The 20,348-nt window shown below is 43.2% G+C and overlaps 1 protein-coding gene across 5 annotated transcripts in view; it reads left to right on the top strand.

Annotated features, from left to right (window-relative positions):
* The window catches only part of Tom1l2 (target of myb1 like 2 membrane trafficking protein), a 119,037-nt gene that overhangs the window by 28,852 nt on the left and 69,837 nt on the right, over positions 1-20,348 (top strand). The window contains exon 1 of one of the 5 annotated variants that reach the window (XM_077801384.1): positions 17,599-17,690. The exons of the other annotated variants lie outside the window; for them this stretch is intronic. Coding sequence (XP_077657510.1) covers positions 17,660-17,690 — 31 coding nt within the window. The 5' untranslated portion in view covers positions 17,599-17,659. Of the gene's footprint in view, positions 1-17,598; positions 17,691-20,348 lie in introns of those variants that run through there. 5 annotated transcript variants of the gene reach the window in all.

Raw genomic sequence — 20,348 nt, 5'->3', positions numbered from 1 at the left:
TCCTAAGGGCTCCCTTGGATCCCCCAAATCCTCTCCACTCTCGAATGCTGCTGCTTTTCTCAGGCCTTTCCTGAACTCTGTAGGCAGTGAGACTCAGCCCTCCCCTGCACCCTTGCAGCAGGCAGGTCTGCTGCCATTTGGCCCTCGGTGGAGACACCTTGCTTTCCTAACCCCCCAGCTCAGAGTAGCAGCTTTTTGGACTCATAACAAGGAAGGAAAGAAGGAAGTTCACTTTAGAGTGATTATTACAATGCATTGGAATGAACTCAGGATTTGGAGACAGAACATCCCATTTGAGACCTACTCTGCCTTACATACTCTCTAGGAGATGAGATGATTTTTTCAGTTTTTTTTATGATTTTACTATGAAAAGTTGCAAACATAAACACAACTGGGAGAACAGGATAATGAACCTTTATGTATCTTAAGATTCACCTTTAACAGTTCTCAACATCCAGCTAATCCAACCTTGCTTTTTTCTGATTGTCCTTCCTCTGATCCTACATCATTTTGAATTTTTTCCATAAATACTTAAGTAAAATTCTCTAAAGAGAAGGACTCTTCTTATTTGGGAATCTTAATTCACCTGAGCTCCAGGTTCTTACCTGTAAAATGAGGATGATGACGCTCCTACCCCAGAAGTCTTGGCTGGAATTCTACATGATTCTAATGCCATTTGGTCATTACCTGCTTGAGCAGATACTGTAATGGCACAGAAAACACAACCATGAGGACTAGGGTACTGCTCAGTAGTAGAGTGCTTGCCTAACATGTGCGAAGTCTTGGGTTCCATCCCCACCACTGACAAAAAGCAGAAAATCAAACCAAACAAAAGCAAAAACCCTCCAATATTTGGAGCAAATGAGCCTAAGTCCCATTCTTAGCTCCAACACTTGGCAACACTGTGTCTTTTCGGGCAAACTGCCTTAATCTGACCTCATCTTTAAAACTGGGGGACATAATAGCTTCCTCATAGGATTGATGTTAGGTTTAAATGGGAGAATGTATGTATCAAAACATAATAAACTCTTCATACATGGTGGTTCATATTACAGACATTCTTTAAATGTGTTACTTCGGACTCTCATAGCGATGCTGAAAGTATGTAGCTATGGTCCTCATTGTACATGTGAAATGACTAAGACTTAAAATCAAGATCAATGAACTTGTCTGAAGTCTTGGGACTAATAAATTGCAGATCCAGGAGTTTGAACCAAGGTCTGACTGACCCCAGGGCCCCTACCTTTATCACTGTGGTTATTTATCAAACCTTGCTACACAGCCTCATGAAAAAGAACATGCTGATCTCGGGTTGGGGGCCAGGGTCGTCCGGTTCTTACCTCTGTCCACTGTGTTAAGCCGGGAGCTGGTGTTTTGGAAGCTCATGATTCGGCTGAGTGATTTTCCTTGGATTTCTTCATCCCTATCTCCTGCCCTCTTCCTGTATCTCATTTTAGGAGCTTGTTATTGCTCATCAGCACCTGAAATGGCAAGAAGCAAAGAACAGGATGAGGAAGAAAATTCAAATTCAAAAAAGTTCACATTGGCCCTTTTGTGTTAAATTTTTGAGCACAAAAAGAGGCTGAACCTCTTAAGGCAAAATGAGGTTCGTTATGTTATGGGTGGATCTTTGTTTTTCATTCAGCCAAGATGGTAAGGAGGGGGCAGTGCTTATTTATCCATTTCACTATCAACTTGTTAGGAAAGGAAAATTTGAAGATAATGTAGCAGGGCTAGAAATCAAATTCAGGCCTGACCAGCTCCCTGGCTGCACTGGCTCTCTTGCAACACTGCCACTGGGGATGTGCAGTTGGATACCCACAGAGGAGGGCTCGAGAACTGCCCCTCGATATGAGGTATTTGGAATCCCTATTCTGAAAGATTTGATTTAGTTCTGTTTTTAAAAACCAGCATAACATAACAGCATGTAAGCATTTTGCCTGATTCTTTGATGTATGTTTCATTTTTATGGTGCAGTGAGGTAGGTTCACTGTCATCCAACTTTGTAAATAGGCAGGTAAGGAAATTGTCCATGATTATCTGAGGACTGAATGAGGACATGATTGGGATCCTTAGACTGAGACCAGCTCTCTTCCTGCACCTTAATAGAGGCCTCCAGAATTTGCTCTTCCATAGTGCTCATTATCGTGTGAAGGGCAGAATAGACAGTTGGAACTTGGGCAGGAAGCCATCTCCAAGGTGCTCAGAGAAGAGGCAATGAGTAAGCAAGCATAAAAGGCTTCACTCCTGAGCAGCCTTTGTGTACTAGTTTATTAGAGAAATGGCCCCCTCGATGGATGTGGGCATGTTCTGGGTGCTGTCCTGGATAGCCATCTTTTTGGGGAGGGAGGGGGAAACAGGGGATTGAACTCAAGGGCACTCGACCACTGAACCACATCCCCAGCCCTATTTTGTATTTTATTTAGAGACAGGCTCTCACTGAGTCGCTTAGCGCCTCACTTTTGCTGAGTCTGGCTTTGAACTTACAATTCACCTGCCTCAACCTCCTGAGCCACTGGGATTACAGGCATGTGCCACCACCCCTGGCTGGACAGCATCTTTAATGATGTAGCTTTTCCCAAATAAAACACTGGAACAGATTTTAGCAGAATATGGGTGATTGTAGTAGTATAGATCTCCAAGTATGATTTACAAGCTCCATGGAGAAGCCTCCCTTTTTGGTAGGAATGCAAAACTGATCACCTCCTTGCTCGGATAACAGCCCAAGCTTTCTTGGGATCCAGCCAAGAAAACAATTTATGAGACTGACCCCCCACTTAACTAGCTAAAGCTTTGGGCTGTAATCCAGAATCCTTATTACAGAAAGCAAAGTGAAAACTGTTCCCTCTGAAACCCTGTGGCTATTTATTTGAATTAGTGAGGTCACTCCATTGACAGCTGTGGAAACCAGTCTTTAATTAGGAGAAGAATTTGCCTCCAACTTCACGAGAATGGCATTTCTGAGTGTCTTGAGTGTTTTTCTTCCTTAATTCCTTTGGCCTTACCTTATTCCTACTCTTTGTTCAGAATCAGAGCTCATTTCTTCCCCCAAAATCTTCCTTCCCTTCTGCTGGTCCTGAAATCCAAGCTCTGCCTCCTACGGGCAGCGTGACTTTTTGGACAAGTTACCTACTTTTTTGAGCCTCTTTCCTCGTGTGTGAAATGGGTCTGGTAAAGGGGTTGTCTAAAGCTACCACTTACCGAGTATTGCTCTACGTGCCAGCCACCCTTTGGTGTGTGACATGAACATGTTCATCTCATCTGAAGTGGAGTTCTTTTTTGTCCCTTGGTGCTCCACATGTGTGTAAGGAGTTAGATCTAGAGTTTAGTCAGATTTAGGTTCAGTTTTTTAATGGATTACCTTAGAAGCAGCATCTCTCTCTTTCAGGAGACACATAATTTCTGGCTATCTTTCTCTTTGAGGTTTTAGCAGCCTTTGATGGTCAGTTCCTGGATCCAGTGATTTCTTAGAGATTGTAAAATGGTTTCCAGTTTAGATTTTAGTTACCTTGAGAGCCTGTTTCTCAAGATGCCTATCCCAGGGTTAGGCACCACAAAAAGCCTTCAATAAATATCAGTAGTAATTAATGAATACTTGTCTCCCCACCCCCCACCCTAACCCACCCACCCCTCCTTTTTTTTTTTTATGGCTCTAGGGATGGAACCCAGAACCTTGTGCATTTTAATGAGGTGCTCTACCACTGAACTGCATCCCCCAGCTGGCCCGTCATAAACAATCTGACTGGTCATTGAGACATGGCTCTCACTGGGGAGAGGAATGTAATTGCCCTTTTGACTCAGAGGCCCTACCCTGGGTTCAGTGCCCTTTCTGCTATTCAGAAGTTAAGCTTTAGTGGAATTATTTGGACCCTTGGCATATGGCATGATGGGAAGAGCACTGAGGTGCCTCAGGCAGCCTGGATGCTAGACTAGCATCTGCCACAAGTGTAGTGAGGTGGCTGTGGGCAGTGGCTGGTCACAGCCATCCAGAAGCCTCCAGCCAGATGAGAGTTCTCTTCATCCCTAAAAGCCAGCTGCTAGCTCTTTTATCCGCCATCCACCTCAACACCAAAAGGTAGGTAGTGTTAGGGAAGGGAGAGTTACAACCAGAGGACTGGCCTCACTTCATAGGTCCTGGAAGAGTTGGTCCAGATGGAAGATTTTTTTTTTTAAAAGGAGAAGTTTATTTTGGGGCTCATAGTTTCAGAGGTCTTAGTCCATAGCTGGCAGACTCCATTCTTTGGGGCCCGAGTTGTGGCAGAACATCATAGAGGAAGAGGGTGACTGAGCACAGAAGCAAAGACAGCTGATGGAAGATTCTTTTTTTTTTTTTTGCCATATGATTTATTTATTTATTTTTAGTCATACATGACAGCAGAATGTATTTTGACATATAATACATACATGGAATGCACATACATCAATCATATTGTCTATTCTATTCTGCTGCCCTTCCTATCCCCCCCTTCTCTTCCCCTCCTCTCCCATCCTTTCTCTCTACCAATCTATTGTGACACACTTTTTTTTCTTTTTCTCGTCACAACATCATATATGTATTCTGTATAACAATGAGGTTCTCCTTCCATCTTCCGTGCAACTCCCCTTCTCCCTCTTTTTCCCTCCCACCTCTCTTCCCTATCTAGTGGTAATCTTCTTCTCATGCTCTTCCTCCCTATCCCATTTTGAGTTACCCCCCTTATATCAGAGAAGACATTTGGCATTTGTTTTTTAGGAATTGGCTAACTTCACTTAGCATAATCTGCTCTAATGCCATCCATTTGCCTGCAAATGCCATGATCTTGTTATATATATATTTTTTAATATTTATTTTTCAGTATTTGGCGGACACAGCATCTTTGTCTGTATGTGGTGCTGAGGATCGAACGTGGGCCGCACACATGCCAGGCGAGCGTGCTACCGCTTGAGCCACATCCCCAGCCCGATCTTGTTATATTTTAGTGCTGATTAATATTCCATTGTGTATAAATGCCACATTTTTTTAATCCATTCATCTATTGAATGCCATCTAGGTTGGTTCCACATTCTGGCTATTGTGAATTGTGCTGCTATAAACATTGATGTGGCTGTGTCCCTGTAGTATGCTCTTTTTTAGGTCTTTTGGGTATAGTCTGAGAAGGGGAATAGCTGGGTCAAATGGTGGTTCCATTCCCAGCTTAGCTGATGGAAGATTCTTTAGTATTGGTTGGAAACAAATCATTTAAGAGGCTGTTTGCATAGCAGCATTCTTTTTGTTTGTTTATTTTTTATGATGCTGGGGATTGAACCCAGAGCCTCATGCATGCTGGGCAAGCAAGCATTCTTAATTTTATTTTCAGTCCATTACTGAGTAGCTACCTTTTAACTTCTTGGTTATCCTGGATGCCTTAGGGTCAGGAGTCCAGCAGGACTGAATTCTAGTTCAGGTCTCCTGATTTGAGGTGTGTGCCTGAGTCTGAACTTCATGTGACTTCTCTGAGCCTCATCTCCCCAGTATAGAAAAAATGGCAATGAAGTTTCTACCTTAGCCTTATGGTGAGGAATAAAATAATGAAGTGCTATTCTAAGAGATCAGAGATGGTGTCCAATCTAGAGAAGTTTGCAACCTCTTGTCTCCCTTGAGTCTCATGGGCTTCTTCTAGAGGCCCCATCCCCACCCCACTTCTTTCCCTGGTACCTCCCCTGGCAGTCATTTTATTGTGTAGAACCTCCTAGTTAGGGGCAGGGTTATTGTCAGTCCAGTTACAATATGTGGTGTGTCAGGAGACCTGAATGGAGGATCATGGGAGATCAGAGGAAGGAGCCCTGTGGGTTGCCAAGGGCAACATCTCCAGCACTGTGGTCATTCCTTCTAGTGTGTCTGTCCTTCATGATGGCTACTAGCCCAGACTTGTGTACTTCCGGTGACAGGAAATTCCTCACCTCCCAGGCAGCATATCCCATCTTTGGCCTCTTTTCTAGTTAGAGAAAGTCCTTTCTCAATTTTATCTGAAATCTGCCTCTTTTTCACTTCCACTTGCCAGTCTTGGGTGCTCTTTCCATGGCTCCATGCTGGGTGTGAAAGATAATGGGAGAGGTGTCTCTGCTCTTAGTGGCAGAGTGTCCTGGAGAGAGCCCCCAGAGCAGTTGTGCAGTATGGCAAAACCCAGCCAAGCATGTGGCACTGCCTTTGTGTGGACGTCAGCAGAGAGCTTTCTGTGAGTGGCAGGAATGGATTGTGATTCTCCACTCAGCAGTGTCAGATGCAGGTGGACTGGTGCAACGTAAAGGAGACCAATGGGGGAACTGCTTTTAAGCTTAAGAGCGATGATTTGGAGTCCGATGTGGGGTGTTAACCTTTTCATGTGCCCCCTCCATTGAGCAGCTCTCTCAGATGTCCTTTGTTATGCTCCCACGTGAGTGGTGTTCACCCCTGCATTATTTAGTGCCATTTATCCTTGTACTTTCTCATTCCTGCAGCCTGCAGGAAAAGAGGCTGTAGCATGTGGGCTGCGTGTCAATGCTGGGCAGTTTGTCAGCCTTGAAAAGCTGCTAGTGAGCCGGGAGGCCATGATACCAGCAGGTGGTGTAGAGCCTCGTGACATAGGGTCCTCAATCACTGGGAGAGGCCCTCCTCCACTGGTGACACAGAAAAGCAGGAAAGAATCTTTGCTTCCCTGGTTGGAGTGTAGCAGCCCCTATTTGCTACAGATCTTTGGCCCTCATCATCCAGACCTGTGAGAATCTCATAATGTGAATTCAGTGGAAACAGGTGTGAGGCTTTGAGCATGGTGGGTTATTCATTAGGGTGAATGGTGACATGTAGGCTGCCATTTCCTTATCGGTTGACTCCTACCAAAGATAAAAGTGAAATGTCCGTGTTCCTCAAATGGGATCATAGTGGAATGCCTATTATAGAGCCTGGGGAATGGATTCATGAGGCTTTTATGACACTTGGTGGGAGAGCAGGGTCACGTTGAGTGGCCTGCTTTGGGGTGGCCAGATAACTCTGGGAATGTGTACCACTGTAGTTGGGACAATTTGCCTGGCCTCATCCTCCTTTATGCTCGAGGACTGCCAGGACCTACGGTGTCAGCCCTGCCTTCTGCTCCCCTGATGTCTGTTACAATATGCGGTGGGTCAGGAGACCTGAATGGAGGATCATGGGAGATCAGTTCAGTGCTCTCTCTTTGTGGAATGAAGCAGCTTAGGGGAAAGGAGGAAACATTGAAGAGTTGGACTTAGGGGTTTTGTTTTGTTTTAGTTCTTTTTTTGCAGTGCTAGAGACGGGAACCCAGGGCCTTGAGTGTGCCAGGAAAGTGCTCTACCACTGAGCTCCATACCCAGTCCCTGAACCTAGGCTCTTAGGAAGCCTTTCTCTCCCCTGAAAATCAAGGCCTAAAGAAATATAGAGAAGTAGAGAAAAATCAATCATTATCCTACTACCCAAAGGTTACTGCTATAAACATTTTGGCATATATATTTCCTTTCTGTATTATTAATGTGTTTTTCTTTGCAGTTCTTTTAGTCAGCTCTTTTTGTCACTGCGACTGAAAGACCCCACAGAACAACTGTAGAGGAGGAAAGGTTTATTTAAGGGCTCATGGTTTCAGAGGTCTCCATCCATAGACAGCAGGCCTCCATTCCTCAGGGCTGGAGGTGAGACAGGACATCATAGAGGAGGAGTATGGCAGAGGGAAACAACTCACATTGATGATCAGAAAGCAGAGAGAGAGGTCTTCACTTGCTAGATACAAATATTATACCCCCAAAGCCACATCCCCAATTCCCACCTCCTCCAGCCACACCCTACCACTTCAGTTACCAGTTAATCCCTGTCAGGGGATTAATTCACCGATTAGATTAAGACTCCCACATTTCTTCTGCATTGTCTCATACATGAGCTTTTTGAGGACACCTCACATCCAAGTGATAATGACAGTGATGTTGCTGTAGATAGTTTGGTGCCCTGTTTTTCTCACTTAATATGTAATAAGCATTTTAAAATTAAACAGCTTATAAATATCATTTGAAATGATGACATAATGTTTCATCATGCGAATATATTATAATTTATCTTACTGTTCCCTTAATATTAGACATGTGGTTTGTTTCTTCTCTTTTTCTCCCTTGTTATAATTAATGCAGCAAGACATCTCAGGGCTTAAATCTTTATCAACATCTTAGATTATTTGCTTATAATAAGTTGCTTTTTTATTTTTTTGGTGCTGGGGATTGAACCCAAGACTTTGTGCATGCTAGGCAAGCATTCTACCACTGAGCTGCATCCCCAGACCTACTTTTAGTACTTTTTCTTAGATGGAATTACCATGTCAAAGGGTTTATTCACTTTTGTTGAAACTTTCATTTCTGTTTTGTTTCTTGAGACAGGTCTCACTAGGTTGCCGGTGCTGGCCTCCCACTCAGGATCCTCCTGCCTCAGCCTTCTAAGTACTGTGATTATAGGCATGCACCACAAATGCCCAGCAGTATATTCATTTTTAAAGATCTTATTCTTCAAAAGAAAAATATACTGCTTTATATTTGCTCAGTCTTTATTGGGACCCAACCCAATTTGGCCCAGGCTGGGGCAGGGGCACCAGTATGTGGGACAGTGTTGGGAAAGGCTTCCTAGAAGGGTTTTTAGGCCACATTCCAATGGTGTTAAGTGTTAACTAGGCTGGAAGCAGGTGGGGTGGTGGGGAGAGACTGTCCTAGATACCAAGGCAGGGAGAACAGAAGGCCCGAATGCCCAGAGCTGATGAAGGGTCCAGACCTGGGGAGGCCATGCCAGAGGACAGTGGGAGGGTAGAGTGTGCCACGATGGGGGAAGGCAAGACCAAGGCCAGGAGAGTCCTGGGACAGAATGCAAACTTTGTCCTAACCGCAGTGGAAAACCGTAGAGGGGCTTTAAGCAGGCCGGTGACAGGATGAGATGTGCATTCTAGAAAGGTCACTTCAGCTGTGAGGTAGGGGATAGGTTAGGCAGGGCAGAAGGAGATGAGCTCCCTCTTGGGATACCAGTTAGGACCGTTGTATAAGACAAGCCACATCAGTGGTGAATGAGTGCTCCAAATTGCTAATTGTAATTGAAAGTGCATTTTGTTTCAATTTTCATTTCTTTTAATTCCTGCAGAGGTTGAATATTTTTGTGTTGATTTGCCATACTGTACTGCAACACCTGTAGCTTGACTCCTGAAGACCTAAGGGCTCTTGGAACTTTAGGGCACTATCAACGCAGGCGTAAGAGACTGTGTGGTCACACACATTGCACAGCTTTGTGGGAAGCCCACAGACACCTTAACTGGGGGCCTTGGAAAGCACAGCTCAGTGAGCTTGGGTTCTACTGGCTGGTAAGAATGGACATGGAGCAGGTCACTTTTCTGCACTCAGGGTTTTTTGTTTGTTTGTTTGGGATACTAGAGATTAAACTCAGGGACACTTTGCCATTGTTATATCCCCAGTCATTTTTATTTTTTATTTTGAAATAGGGTCTTGCGAGGTTGCTGAGAGTCTCACTAAGTTGCTGAGGCTGGCTTTGAACTTTCAATCCTGCTGCCTCAGCCTTCTAAGTCACTGAAATTACAGGCATATACCACTTCCTGGCTCTGCATTCATATTTTGAGGAAGGGGCTCAGAATGTGAAAAATGTAAATTTAAATCGGGGTCCTTACTGATTGGGGACAGCTTTGTTTTAGAAGAAGCTCAGCCAAGGCTGTTAGTTGCTTGCAAATGATAAGCATGTGCTAGAGGGAAGGATGTGCAGAGAACAGAGCCTTAGGTGTGGAGTTGTCTCCCCAGATTCACGGATCAGCTGCCTCCCTAAAGTCAACAGCATCCAACTAGTAGATCTTGCCTATTAATATATTTATTAGTTTGCTTGTTTGATAGCCTCAGCAGCTTCCTGAGGAAATTGCAGGCAGGGGTTTGCTGAGACCGCACTCTGATTGGAAAAACTTTTCTTAATAGCTGGCTGCTTGCCATGCTGCAGGGTCTTGTGCATTTGGGTTCCTCTCAGAGGGTGGCTGGCTTTGTATGCAGCGTGCATGGCGCCCCGAGTTCCACCCTAATTGCTATGTGCAGGGTAGCTGAGTGCAGCCCGGTGGCTGAGTAATGAACCCGCATTTCTCTTTGCAGCTTCTCCATTAGGAAATCACAGAGACCTTGAGCCCATGTTTCATTCTGGAGTGTTTTCCCCTGTTCAGTCAGAATCATTTCAGATTGTTAAAACACTACCATTGTGGCTGGTGGCCTTGTCACGATGCCCTACATATGTGGTCATGCCCTTGTTTTGGCTGCAGTTCTCCTTATTTGCCACTTAATTTTACACAAAGATCATCCATAACATGAGCTATGGCATAGTTAGATGGGTTGTTCCCCTGAAGGCCTTCCAAAAATTATTGTTATTCTTGATGACTTTGTAGGTTGACAAATTTTTTAAAAATTATATATCTACCTAGAAAAGAAATATGTTTTTATGGAAAATTTTGGAAATCACTGCCTTTTATCTCCAGCAGTGGCTGTGGCAGCAGATGCCTGTAATCTCAGTGACTGGGGAGGCTCAGGCAGGATGATCAAGAGTTTGAAGCCAGCCTAAACAGTTTAGCAAGACCCTGTCTCCAGTTTTTGAAAAAGCATTGGGAACGTAGCTCAGTGTTAAAGTGCCCCTGGGTTCAATTACCAGTATTTAAAAATGTATATATTTGTGTGTGTGTGTGTTCATATATGTGTAAGTCTTAATCATTCTAAGATGTTTACCATATGGGGGGTTAGTTTTCTAGGTCTAGTATACACTTTGAATATAAAACCCAACTACTATTTTGTGCCTTTATTTTTGTTCTCACTTCATGTGTGATGCACACTTGCCTAATCTCAAGATTTTTTCCCCCTAACCCAGTAGCCGGATGTGTTCAAGGAGTGAAAGCCTTTCCAGGCAGTTTGCGTCACCCTGTGGGATGATACTGCCATCTCCGTCATGGTCTCATGCTTCAGTCATGTTTTGGACCCAAGGCACATTCTTTTTTTTTTTTTCTTACACACATTCTTTAAATATTCTCATGGGTAGAAGATCATTATCCTTTAAAAATGGGCTTGATTTCTAAAAGAAGCCAATAATTCTCCACACCCCAGTGTTGTCTGCTGAGCAAAACTCTGTGGGGCCAGACTTGAGATGTGGCTAAAATAAGCAAGGTTAGGTTTTCTAGGTGATTTGTCAGGGAAGGATAGAAGATGAAAATGAATATCCATCAGACACCCATTATATCTCCCCTGGGTTGAACATTTTAAGGTGAGATCCAAACCTCTGCATAAGTGTGGCAGTGGTCCTCAGAATGATGCTTTATTGGGGGGGGGCAACAGAATCTACTGGGGAGCTTATTAAGAATGCCCTTGTGGCCAGGATTGATGGGGGAGTTATCTGTAACCTTAGTGGTGCTGCTCAACAGGTACCCAATGTTGTTCTTCATTATTTCTTTATTGATAGAATCTTGATTTTGTTTGGAGTGGCTGTGTGCCAGCTAAAAAAATTCTCTTACGTAGTTTCCCTTGCAACTGAGGGTGGCTTTGTGACGTCTCTCTGGCCTATGAGCTGAAGGCAGAAGCTCCTGCAGAGAACACCCTTCATAAACAGCCAAGGGCCTTGTATGTTCACACTGCTAATTTCCAGACTCTGCCAGGTAGAGCAGAGGCCACCTTGCAGCTAAGGCAAGGGCAGCTGCAGGCCAGTGATGGCAGACTCAGAAAACAAAAGGACCCTGGGCTTTCATATAATCCTCAAGTGGCTGCTCTGGCTCTGTGCTGCCTGCTTTCAGACTTCTTGTTCCATGAGAAAAATAACCCCCCATCTGTTTAAGCAACTGTTAGTTTTTTAATTGCTTGCAGCTGAATGCAATCATAACTGATAAGGTAATGTTTTAATATTTTACAAGGGAGAAATGTATTTACATATTGTGTAATTAAAAATGAAAAATAATTTAAATCCCCACAGATTTCTGGGCCCCACATCAGATGCACTGAAACAGAATCTTTGGGGACGGGATGCGTGTATCTGTATTTTTAACAAACTCTCCAGATGATTGTGATGCACAATAAAATGGAAGAATCATTTCCATGTTCATTAATAGTGTGTTCCCCATTTTATAGGTGAGAGCATTGAGGCCCAAAGAAATTAAGCAATTTATCTCCCCCCGACCCTTTTCCCTACCAGTGCTGAGGATGGAACCCAGGGCCTTGGCCTGTTAGAAATGTGCTCTACAATGAGCTGCATCTCCAGACACTATCCCAATATTCCAAAGTGAGAGTTGTGCCTGAATCTGTCGGGCTCTGAAGTATACTCCCTGCCCCGGCCCAGAGAGGCCTGCATTCTCCCATGGTGTAGTAGCACTGCTTCTAAAGGGAACTTCCTCAATACAAGGGGCACTGTTTACCTGAGAGTTTGACGCTGCTGTCCAGGGAGCGTATTGCTGCATGTATCCCCAGGAAATGAAATGATGCGCTTTCTGGCATGTGTGTTAAAGACGACTCATAAGTCCTTGGTCTCATGTTCTACTTTTGAAACAAAAATTATTTGAAGTTAGCTTTTTTCAAAGATTTTTTCTAGGGCTGATTCACTTAAGAATTACTAGAATATCTCACCCATGAAAGGTAATTATGGTTGTTTTATGAGTGTGGAAGACATATAGCTGGTAAGTACTGGAATAGTCTCCCGTGAGTTATTAGAACTGCAAGTGTTCATGTTATACCAAATTGGCCATCGAGGGTTGATGGGTTTTATCTGTAGTTCATCAAGGTATTGGTCAGCAATACACATTCATAACAATTAAGTACACACCAGTGCCTCTTGAATGGGATCTGTGGGTAAGGTGGCCATCTCAGGTCGTAATAATGTGATTTGCATAGGTATTTAGAGACCTGTGTGATAAAAATGATTTCCTGACGAGGAAGAAGAACTTTTATTGTCTGAAACAGGAGGTCAGTGTATTGAAACCCTCTAGGGTCTGGCAGCATTATATGGATGGTGTGTGGCCTGAGAGTTAGGAACTTTGCATCTGGGACCTGGATCTGGCAAGAATCCACCACATACCAGGGTCTCTGGTGTAATTCCAAATAAGTCTTCCAACAGTTCTGAAGCTCCATGACTGAAGTCTCCTTACATGTAAGGGCTCCTAAAAGGTTCTTCATTATATTACCTTTCAAGGGGCTCCTTCTCTGGTAGAGGAGAAAAGATACATACCCAAGCTTCTTTAGTGGTAGCTGTTGTCACTCCTGAGGCTCCTATGTGACAGGGCCTGTGCAAAGTCTTTATTATTATAATTATTACTACTGTGCAGGGGATAGAACCCAGGGCCTTGTACATGCTAGGCAAGTGCTCTACCATTGAGCTATACCTCCAGATCCAGACCTTTGTTTAATTCATTTAATTCTTGTAAAAGCTTTGCAAGGTGTAAATATGATCGTTCCTATTCCATAGCTGTGGAAACTGAGGCTCAGAAATATTTAGTTACATGCTCAGTGTCACACAATAGAATCGGATTTGCACTCAGGTCAGCATGGGAAATGCCTCTGCTCACTAGTCTCCAGGGAGGGTAGGGTGTCTTTTTTTTTTTTTTGTCTCCTGAAAGATTCTGTCCTCTGTCTGTGCAAGGTTGCTTATACATAGCAGCCCATTGGAGAATTGAGGAACTTTCTGTAGAAGAGGCAAGATTTAAAGAGGATAGATACACTATGAGGCGTAGTGGTGCACACCTGTAATCTCAGTGACTCAGGAAGCTGAGGCAGGAGGATTGCAAGTTCAAGGCCAATCTCAGCAACTTAGCAAGACCTTCCTCAAAATAAAATTTAGAAAGAGCTGGAGATGTAGCACCGTGGTAGAATGCCCCTTGTTCAATCTCTAATAAACAAACAAACAAACAAAAAAGACAGAGTGAGTAAAGAAAAGTAAGAGGAAGGTTAGGGTTTGTTCTGGGAATAAGAAGTCTGCTTTGTGGGGATGGGATAGGTTGGGAAGACGAAAATCAGGCTACCAAAGTAACAGGGACAGATTGTGAAGAGCAGTGATTGCAAGGCCAAGTCATAGGAAGAACATTTTGTATTTATGTGGAACTGTGGTTAAAGGCAATATATATTATGCTGTTCATTCATTATTCCTTAATATAAGGAATTTCACTGTTAGGGAAGAAAATTTCCTGTCTCCTAATGGAGTGCTTTTTATTTTACCTTTAACAAAAAATGTAAGAACTGTGGAACTCATTGTCTTTACCTTTTTGCATAGGCTGTCAGGATGCTCAGGCATAATTTAGTGTCTGGTTGTAGTAACTGTCTTATCTCTCTGGTTCTTGGTAAAAAAAATTTATTTTATTTATTCCATGTGACTTAAAGTCTTTCACTTATCTTGAGGCTAAATTATTATTATTAAAAATTACCTTAAATTCTTTTCGGAAACAGGTAGGACATATCCTTCTTGTCCCATGATAGGGAGAGGCAGTAAAGGGCTGGAATAGGACAACGATTTGACCACAGCTTGCTTCAGAACATTTCCATGATATATATATATGAGCAAGAGGCTACTGAGAAAGGTGTTTGGCTCTTGGACAAGGGATGGGATTAGTCAGACTGGGAATCTCCTGAGTTTGGAATGTCCGGAGGGGCCTGCTGGCTGTGTCTCTGCAGGAGCAACAGGGCTCTCTATATGGTCCTCCTTGCCCTGCCCAAGTTGGAAGTCATGTCCCCACATGCCTGGGATCTCCCTTTCTACCACTTTGTCAAGAGTCTCTGATTTGATGTTTCCCTAGGACGACCTGGACCAAATTTTTGGCCTTTGTTTGTGTGCTGCATTCTCCCTACCCTACTTTCTGGAGCATTTAAAGAAACCCTCAGTAAAGTGACCCTCATGATGAGTAGAGTGTCACATCTCAGCTAACAGGAAGAGGCTCTCTTTCTGTGGTCGGCAGCCTTGAGGACCTCAGGTGTGGCAGGGTCATGTCTGAAGATGTGGGTGGAGGGTGGGATCCAGGGTTGTTCCTGCCCTCCTGTGTGCCCAGGCCTGGGCTCTGTGCAGCTGTCTCTGCTGGTGGTCTTCATGAAGACACAGAGCAGAGTCCTCTCCAGAGAGCTGCCCTGGAGCACCACAGGTACCTCACTTGGTGCAGCTGCCTTGCTGTTGTAAAAACCCATGCTGTGTTCAGTGTTGTGTTTGTGGTTCAAAGGATTAAACCCAGGCCCTTGCTAATATTAGGCAGCTGCTCCACCCCTGAGCTACATCCCCAGCCTTCTTTATTATCTTGTGACAGTCTCCTTAAATTGTGGAGGCTGACCTTGAATGTATGTCCTCCTGATTCAGCCTCCCAAGTCACTGGGATTACAGCCATGCACCTGGCTGGATTTAGCTTTTTTAAGTGTTTACATTAACAGTCAAGGCTGAAACTCCTAGGGCAGCAGTAGTATCTGACTGGGACCAGGGGTTGGGGCAGAACCTGTTGGGAGCGTGTGCAGAATTTCATATGCATGTGTACTTTCTCAAAAGCTTCCTTTAACATTTTATCCAAGAAGAGTTAAGAACTACTGCTCCGATAAATGGCTACCTATGGGTTTCTTCCTGATATTCTGAATGTTGACCTCCCCCCACCCACCCCAAAGCCTGCGGCTCAAAGCAGCTCTAAACAAAAGGGATGAGGAGATAGGCAGAGGGGGTCCTTAAGCACCAGGGGACAGTCTAGCACAGTGGTGCATGCATGTAATCCCAGCTACTAGGGAGGCTGAGGCAGGAAGATCACAAGTTTGAGGCCAGCCTCAGCAATTTTGTGAGACCCCGAATCAAAATAAAAAAATAAAGTGGACTGGAAATGTAGCTCAGTGGTAGAGTGCGTTGTGTAGAATCCCCAGGAGCATGGGAAAAAAAAAGAACAAGGGGATATAGCACTGGAGGACCATGGCATTGGCTATGCCACAGCCCTGCAGAAGCCCTTTAAACTAAAGTGCAGTCTCGAGACTAGATGGTAGTTCTTGCCCTCAAAGTCTAGAGCTGCCAGTGGCTACAGGTCCCCAGTGTGCTCTTCCCTTCCCATTCCCCAGCTGTGGAGTGGGCCCCTTTCAAGTGGCAGAGGAGGGGACAGCCATCTCCCAGCTGTACTTGGGGAGTATCTTGAGACTCAGTAGGAGCCACAGCGATGTCTTGTTACAAGCTTGCAAAACAAAATGAGATTTTTCGCAGCAGTCCCCCTAGGATCTGGACAGGAAGTCTGCTGGATTTTGTTTTGCCTTGCTGGCTTCATAAGCCTGGAGTAGCAGCAGCACTTTGTGAATCAGAAATGGAAGCATTGTTCTCTGATAATCACTGAGGAATGCCTTTCCTGAATGGTTACTGTGGGCGGGAATAGTTCTAAAGGAAAAACAAAACAAAACCTTAAGACACAGCAGCTATTTATGTCCTAGTCTGTGGAATACCTACTGTGTGCCACTAGAATTCACGGTCCATCAGGGAGGGCAGGTCCATCAGGAGCGATACACAAGCAATAAGAGAGTGTGAGCAAAACAAGGCAGTGGGATCCCAGAAGAGCGCAATTAATTCAGCTGGCGTGTGCAGGAGCACGCGGGGGCGGTTCAGGGCCCTCCCTGGGAAGAGGCCACTGGGCTGAGTGTTAAAGGGAGGACACAGTTCTCTGTTCTCTTTTGACCCTTTCCATTATGTGAGCATTTTTACCTTGTGGTGATTAGTATGCACATAATATTTTTCCGCTGCCTGTTTTCCACTTAACATTCCTCTACCGATTTCCACTTAGTGACTAGGCCGATGTATTTATCATTTTTAAAAGCCACGTAGCATTTTTGCCTTATTGATGTATCCTCTTGCTTAGCCATCCTCTCATTTGTTGGGAACAGCAGAGTTTTTCTCAATTATGTATCTTTGCAGTCGGTTCTCCCTCTTCCCCTTACTTATTTCCTTAGGGAACTATGGCAGGGTCAAAGTTATGAATGGTTTTATGCCTTTTCCTGCTGATTTTTTTCTTTTTATTATGGAAAATTCCAACATATACAAAAGGAAAAAGACTATTATAATGAGCCCTTATGTACTTATCATTAGGCTTCAACAATCATTAATTTGTGGCATTTTCTTTTTCCAATTCTGGGGATAGAACACAGGGCATCACATGTGCAAGGCAACTGCTCTGCCACTGAGCTACAGCCCCAGCCCATCATGACAATTTTTGTTCATGGCAGTTTTGGCAACCTACAGTTCTCCCATCCTGGATTACTTTGCAATAAATTCTAAATATCATGTTGTTTCACCTATGAAAACTTGAGTGTATATTTCTAAAAGATAAAGTATCTTCTTAAAAGCATTCACCAATGGCTTATTATCACACCTAAAATAAATTAGCCATAGTTCTTGTTATCTTTTGTGTGTGTGAGAGGGGTGCTGGGGATTGAATCCTGGACCTCATGCATGCTAGGTAAGTGCTGTACCACTGGGCTACACCCCAGCCCACCATAATTTTTAATATCATAAAATAGCTAGTCATCCCCCTAAATGTAGAAGATTGCCCTTTGTTTTCTGTGGCCTCTTTTGTAAGGCCAAATGGTTGAATTCATTAAGAATGCTCTGCCTACAGGTCCTGGCCTAGAGACTGGTGGAGAGGACTGGGGGAGAGATGCTGCTGCAGGTGGTGCCTGCGTGTCTGCTTATTACATGGTAAACCTGGCCATGCCACTTTATCCAGGTACCAACTCGACTGAGTGCTCTGGGCAGGAAAACAGTGTGAGGCTCAGCCTTTGGTCTCCACCCTATTACGAAGGCATGGTTTTTTTTTTTGCTGCCTGTTTTCCACTTAGCATTTTTTTTTTTTTCAGTGCTGAAGAAGCTAGGTGCATATTATGTTTCTTTTTCCAAAAAGCTAGAAAAATGCCTACTCCCTGCTGGATTTTGATCATCTTATTTGCATGTTTCCCTTGGCAAGCTTTGTTTTGTATTATTCAAGGTGACCCAGTTAGAACTGCCGTTTAAAGTCACATTGTCATTAATAAGTTACACAACCTACATGTGATAAGTCTGTTAGCTCTGAGTATCATATAGGAATATAGGAATACATGCTTGTGTTGGATCCCTTCTTATTTAAGTATGGATACTTTTAAAATATAATCACCCCTGTTTGTTCTCAGGGTTGATATTCCTGATTTTTCAATGTTGATGGATAGGAAAGATTTCCCAGATGATTTAGAACCCTGTTGTATTTGGCTTTGGAATGTAAATCACATGTGTATGTTGCATGTGCATTTCCCTGGGTGCTGGCTTCCTCGATTAGCTAGGTACCCTCTGGGACAAGGGAGAGTTAACAGGGAGGCCTGGTCAGGATGAAGTGCTTTTTGAGAGATACTGGTCCTGGAAGGCTTTTATCCTTAGAGAAAATAGCCACTGTATTCAGTTAAAAGGTTTACTTGTGTTCAGACCAGCCTGTGCCTCTGCCTCGATATTTTTGGTGGAAGAATTAAATTACTAGTTTTTCATTTTGGTTCTGAGTTTGCCATTTTATTTCTTAGTCTTTTGCAGTATAACATTCATTTTCCTTCTTTTCATAACAAAAAAAGCAAAAAGAATTTTAAAAGATTTGTCTCTAAGCTAAATACTTCAACACATTGATTATTTTTACTTTTTCACATTTCTCTTCTAGGCATTATCTATAATACATCCCCAGTAATTTTGCGTCTTATTTTTCCCCCAATAATTTTGCATCATATGTTCTTTACACCACCTCAAATTTTTTTTTCTGGTTATCATAAATATTACCATCATGGCTATATAATATTCACTTAGTCAATGTGCCTTAATTCACTTAACTATCATTTTTCTATTTCATATTTGAGAGGTTTTAAGATTTTTAAATGATACTACATTAAATGTGTTCCTGGCAGCTTTTTTCCCTTTTCTCAACAGCTTTACATTGAGATGTAATTCACATACCATACAGTTTACCCATTTAAAATGTACAATTCAGTGGTTTTTAGTATATTCACAGACAGTGCAATCATTTCCACAATCAATTAAAACATTTTCAATACCCACTAGTAATCACTCCACATTTCTCTCATCACTCCCAACCGTAGGTGATCACTAATCTACTTTCTGTCTCTGTAGACCTGCCTGAACATTTCATATAAATGTCATCATATAATATATGGCCTTTTTTCCATTTTAAAAATAGTAGTAAGAGTGGGCTGGAATTGTAGCTCAGTGGCAGGGCACTTGTATAGCACATGTGAAGCACTGGGTTCAATTCTCAGCAGCACCATATAAAAACAAACACACAAATAAAATATTCTGTCCATCTACAACAAAAGTATACATATCATAAAATTTACCATTTTAAGCTGGCATAGTGACACACACCTGTAATCCCAATGATTCAGGAGGCTGAGGCAAGAGGATTACAAGTTTGAGGCCAGCCTGCACAATTCAGCAAGACCTGGTCTCAAAAGGTAAAAAGGGCTAGGGTGTAGCTCAGTGGTAAGCATTTGCCTGTCATATGCAGGGTCCTGGGTTCAATCCTTGATACTGAAAAAAAAAATAGCATTTAGCCCTTTTTTTGGAGGAAGAGGGTTTACAGGGGATTGAGCCCAGGGGTGTTTTACCATTGAGCTACATTCCCAGCCCTTTTTTTCTTTGGGACAGGGTCTTAGTTACCCAGGCTAGCCTTAAACTTGAGGATCTTCCTGCCTTAGCCTCCCAAATCACTGGTAGTACAGACAGTGCACCACTGTGCCTGGCCATTTTAACCATTTTTAAGTGAACATTCTGTGTCATTGAAGACGTTCACATTTTGTATAGCCAATACCACCATCCATCTTCCAGAACTCTTTCATCTTCCCAAACCGATAACTCTGTTCTCTCCCCTGGTTCCTGGCAACCACCATTTTACTTTCTAGCTCTATGAATTTGACTTCTCTAGCCATCTCTTACAAGTGAATTCACACAGTATTTGTCCTTCGGCAACTGGCTCTGAGTGGAATGTCCTCAAGGTTCAGTCATGTTATAGCACATGTCAGAATTCCAATTTTTTTAACTGCTGAATAATATTCTATTGTACGGATAGACCACATTTTGCTTATCCATTCATCAGGTGATGGACATTTGGGTTTATACTTTTGGGGCCATTATGACTAAGGCTGCTGTGAACATTTGTGAGTAAATTTTTGTGCGGACATGTTTTCATTTTTCTTGGTGTATATGTAGGAGTGGAATTGCAGAGTTGAATGTGGCTTTTTTCTTTTTTTTAATATGTATATTTTTTTTAGTTGTAGGTAGACACAATACCTTTATTTTTTTATTTTTATATGGTACTGAGGACCGAACCCAGTGCCTCATGCATGCCAAGCAAGTGCTC

The sequence above is a fragment of the Urocitellus parryii genome, chromosome 7 (genome assembly GCF_045843805.1).
Source record: "Urocitellus parryii isolate mUroPar1 chromosome 7, mUroPar1.hap1, whole genome shotgun sequence".
Lineage (NCBI taxonomy): Eukaryota > Metazoa > Chordata > Mammalia > Rodentia > Sciuridae > Urocitellus > Urocitellus parryii.
The sequence above is the reverse complement of the archived record's forward strand: the minus strand, read 5'-3'. Positions and strand labels throughout refer to the sequence as shown.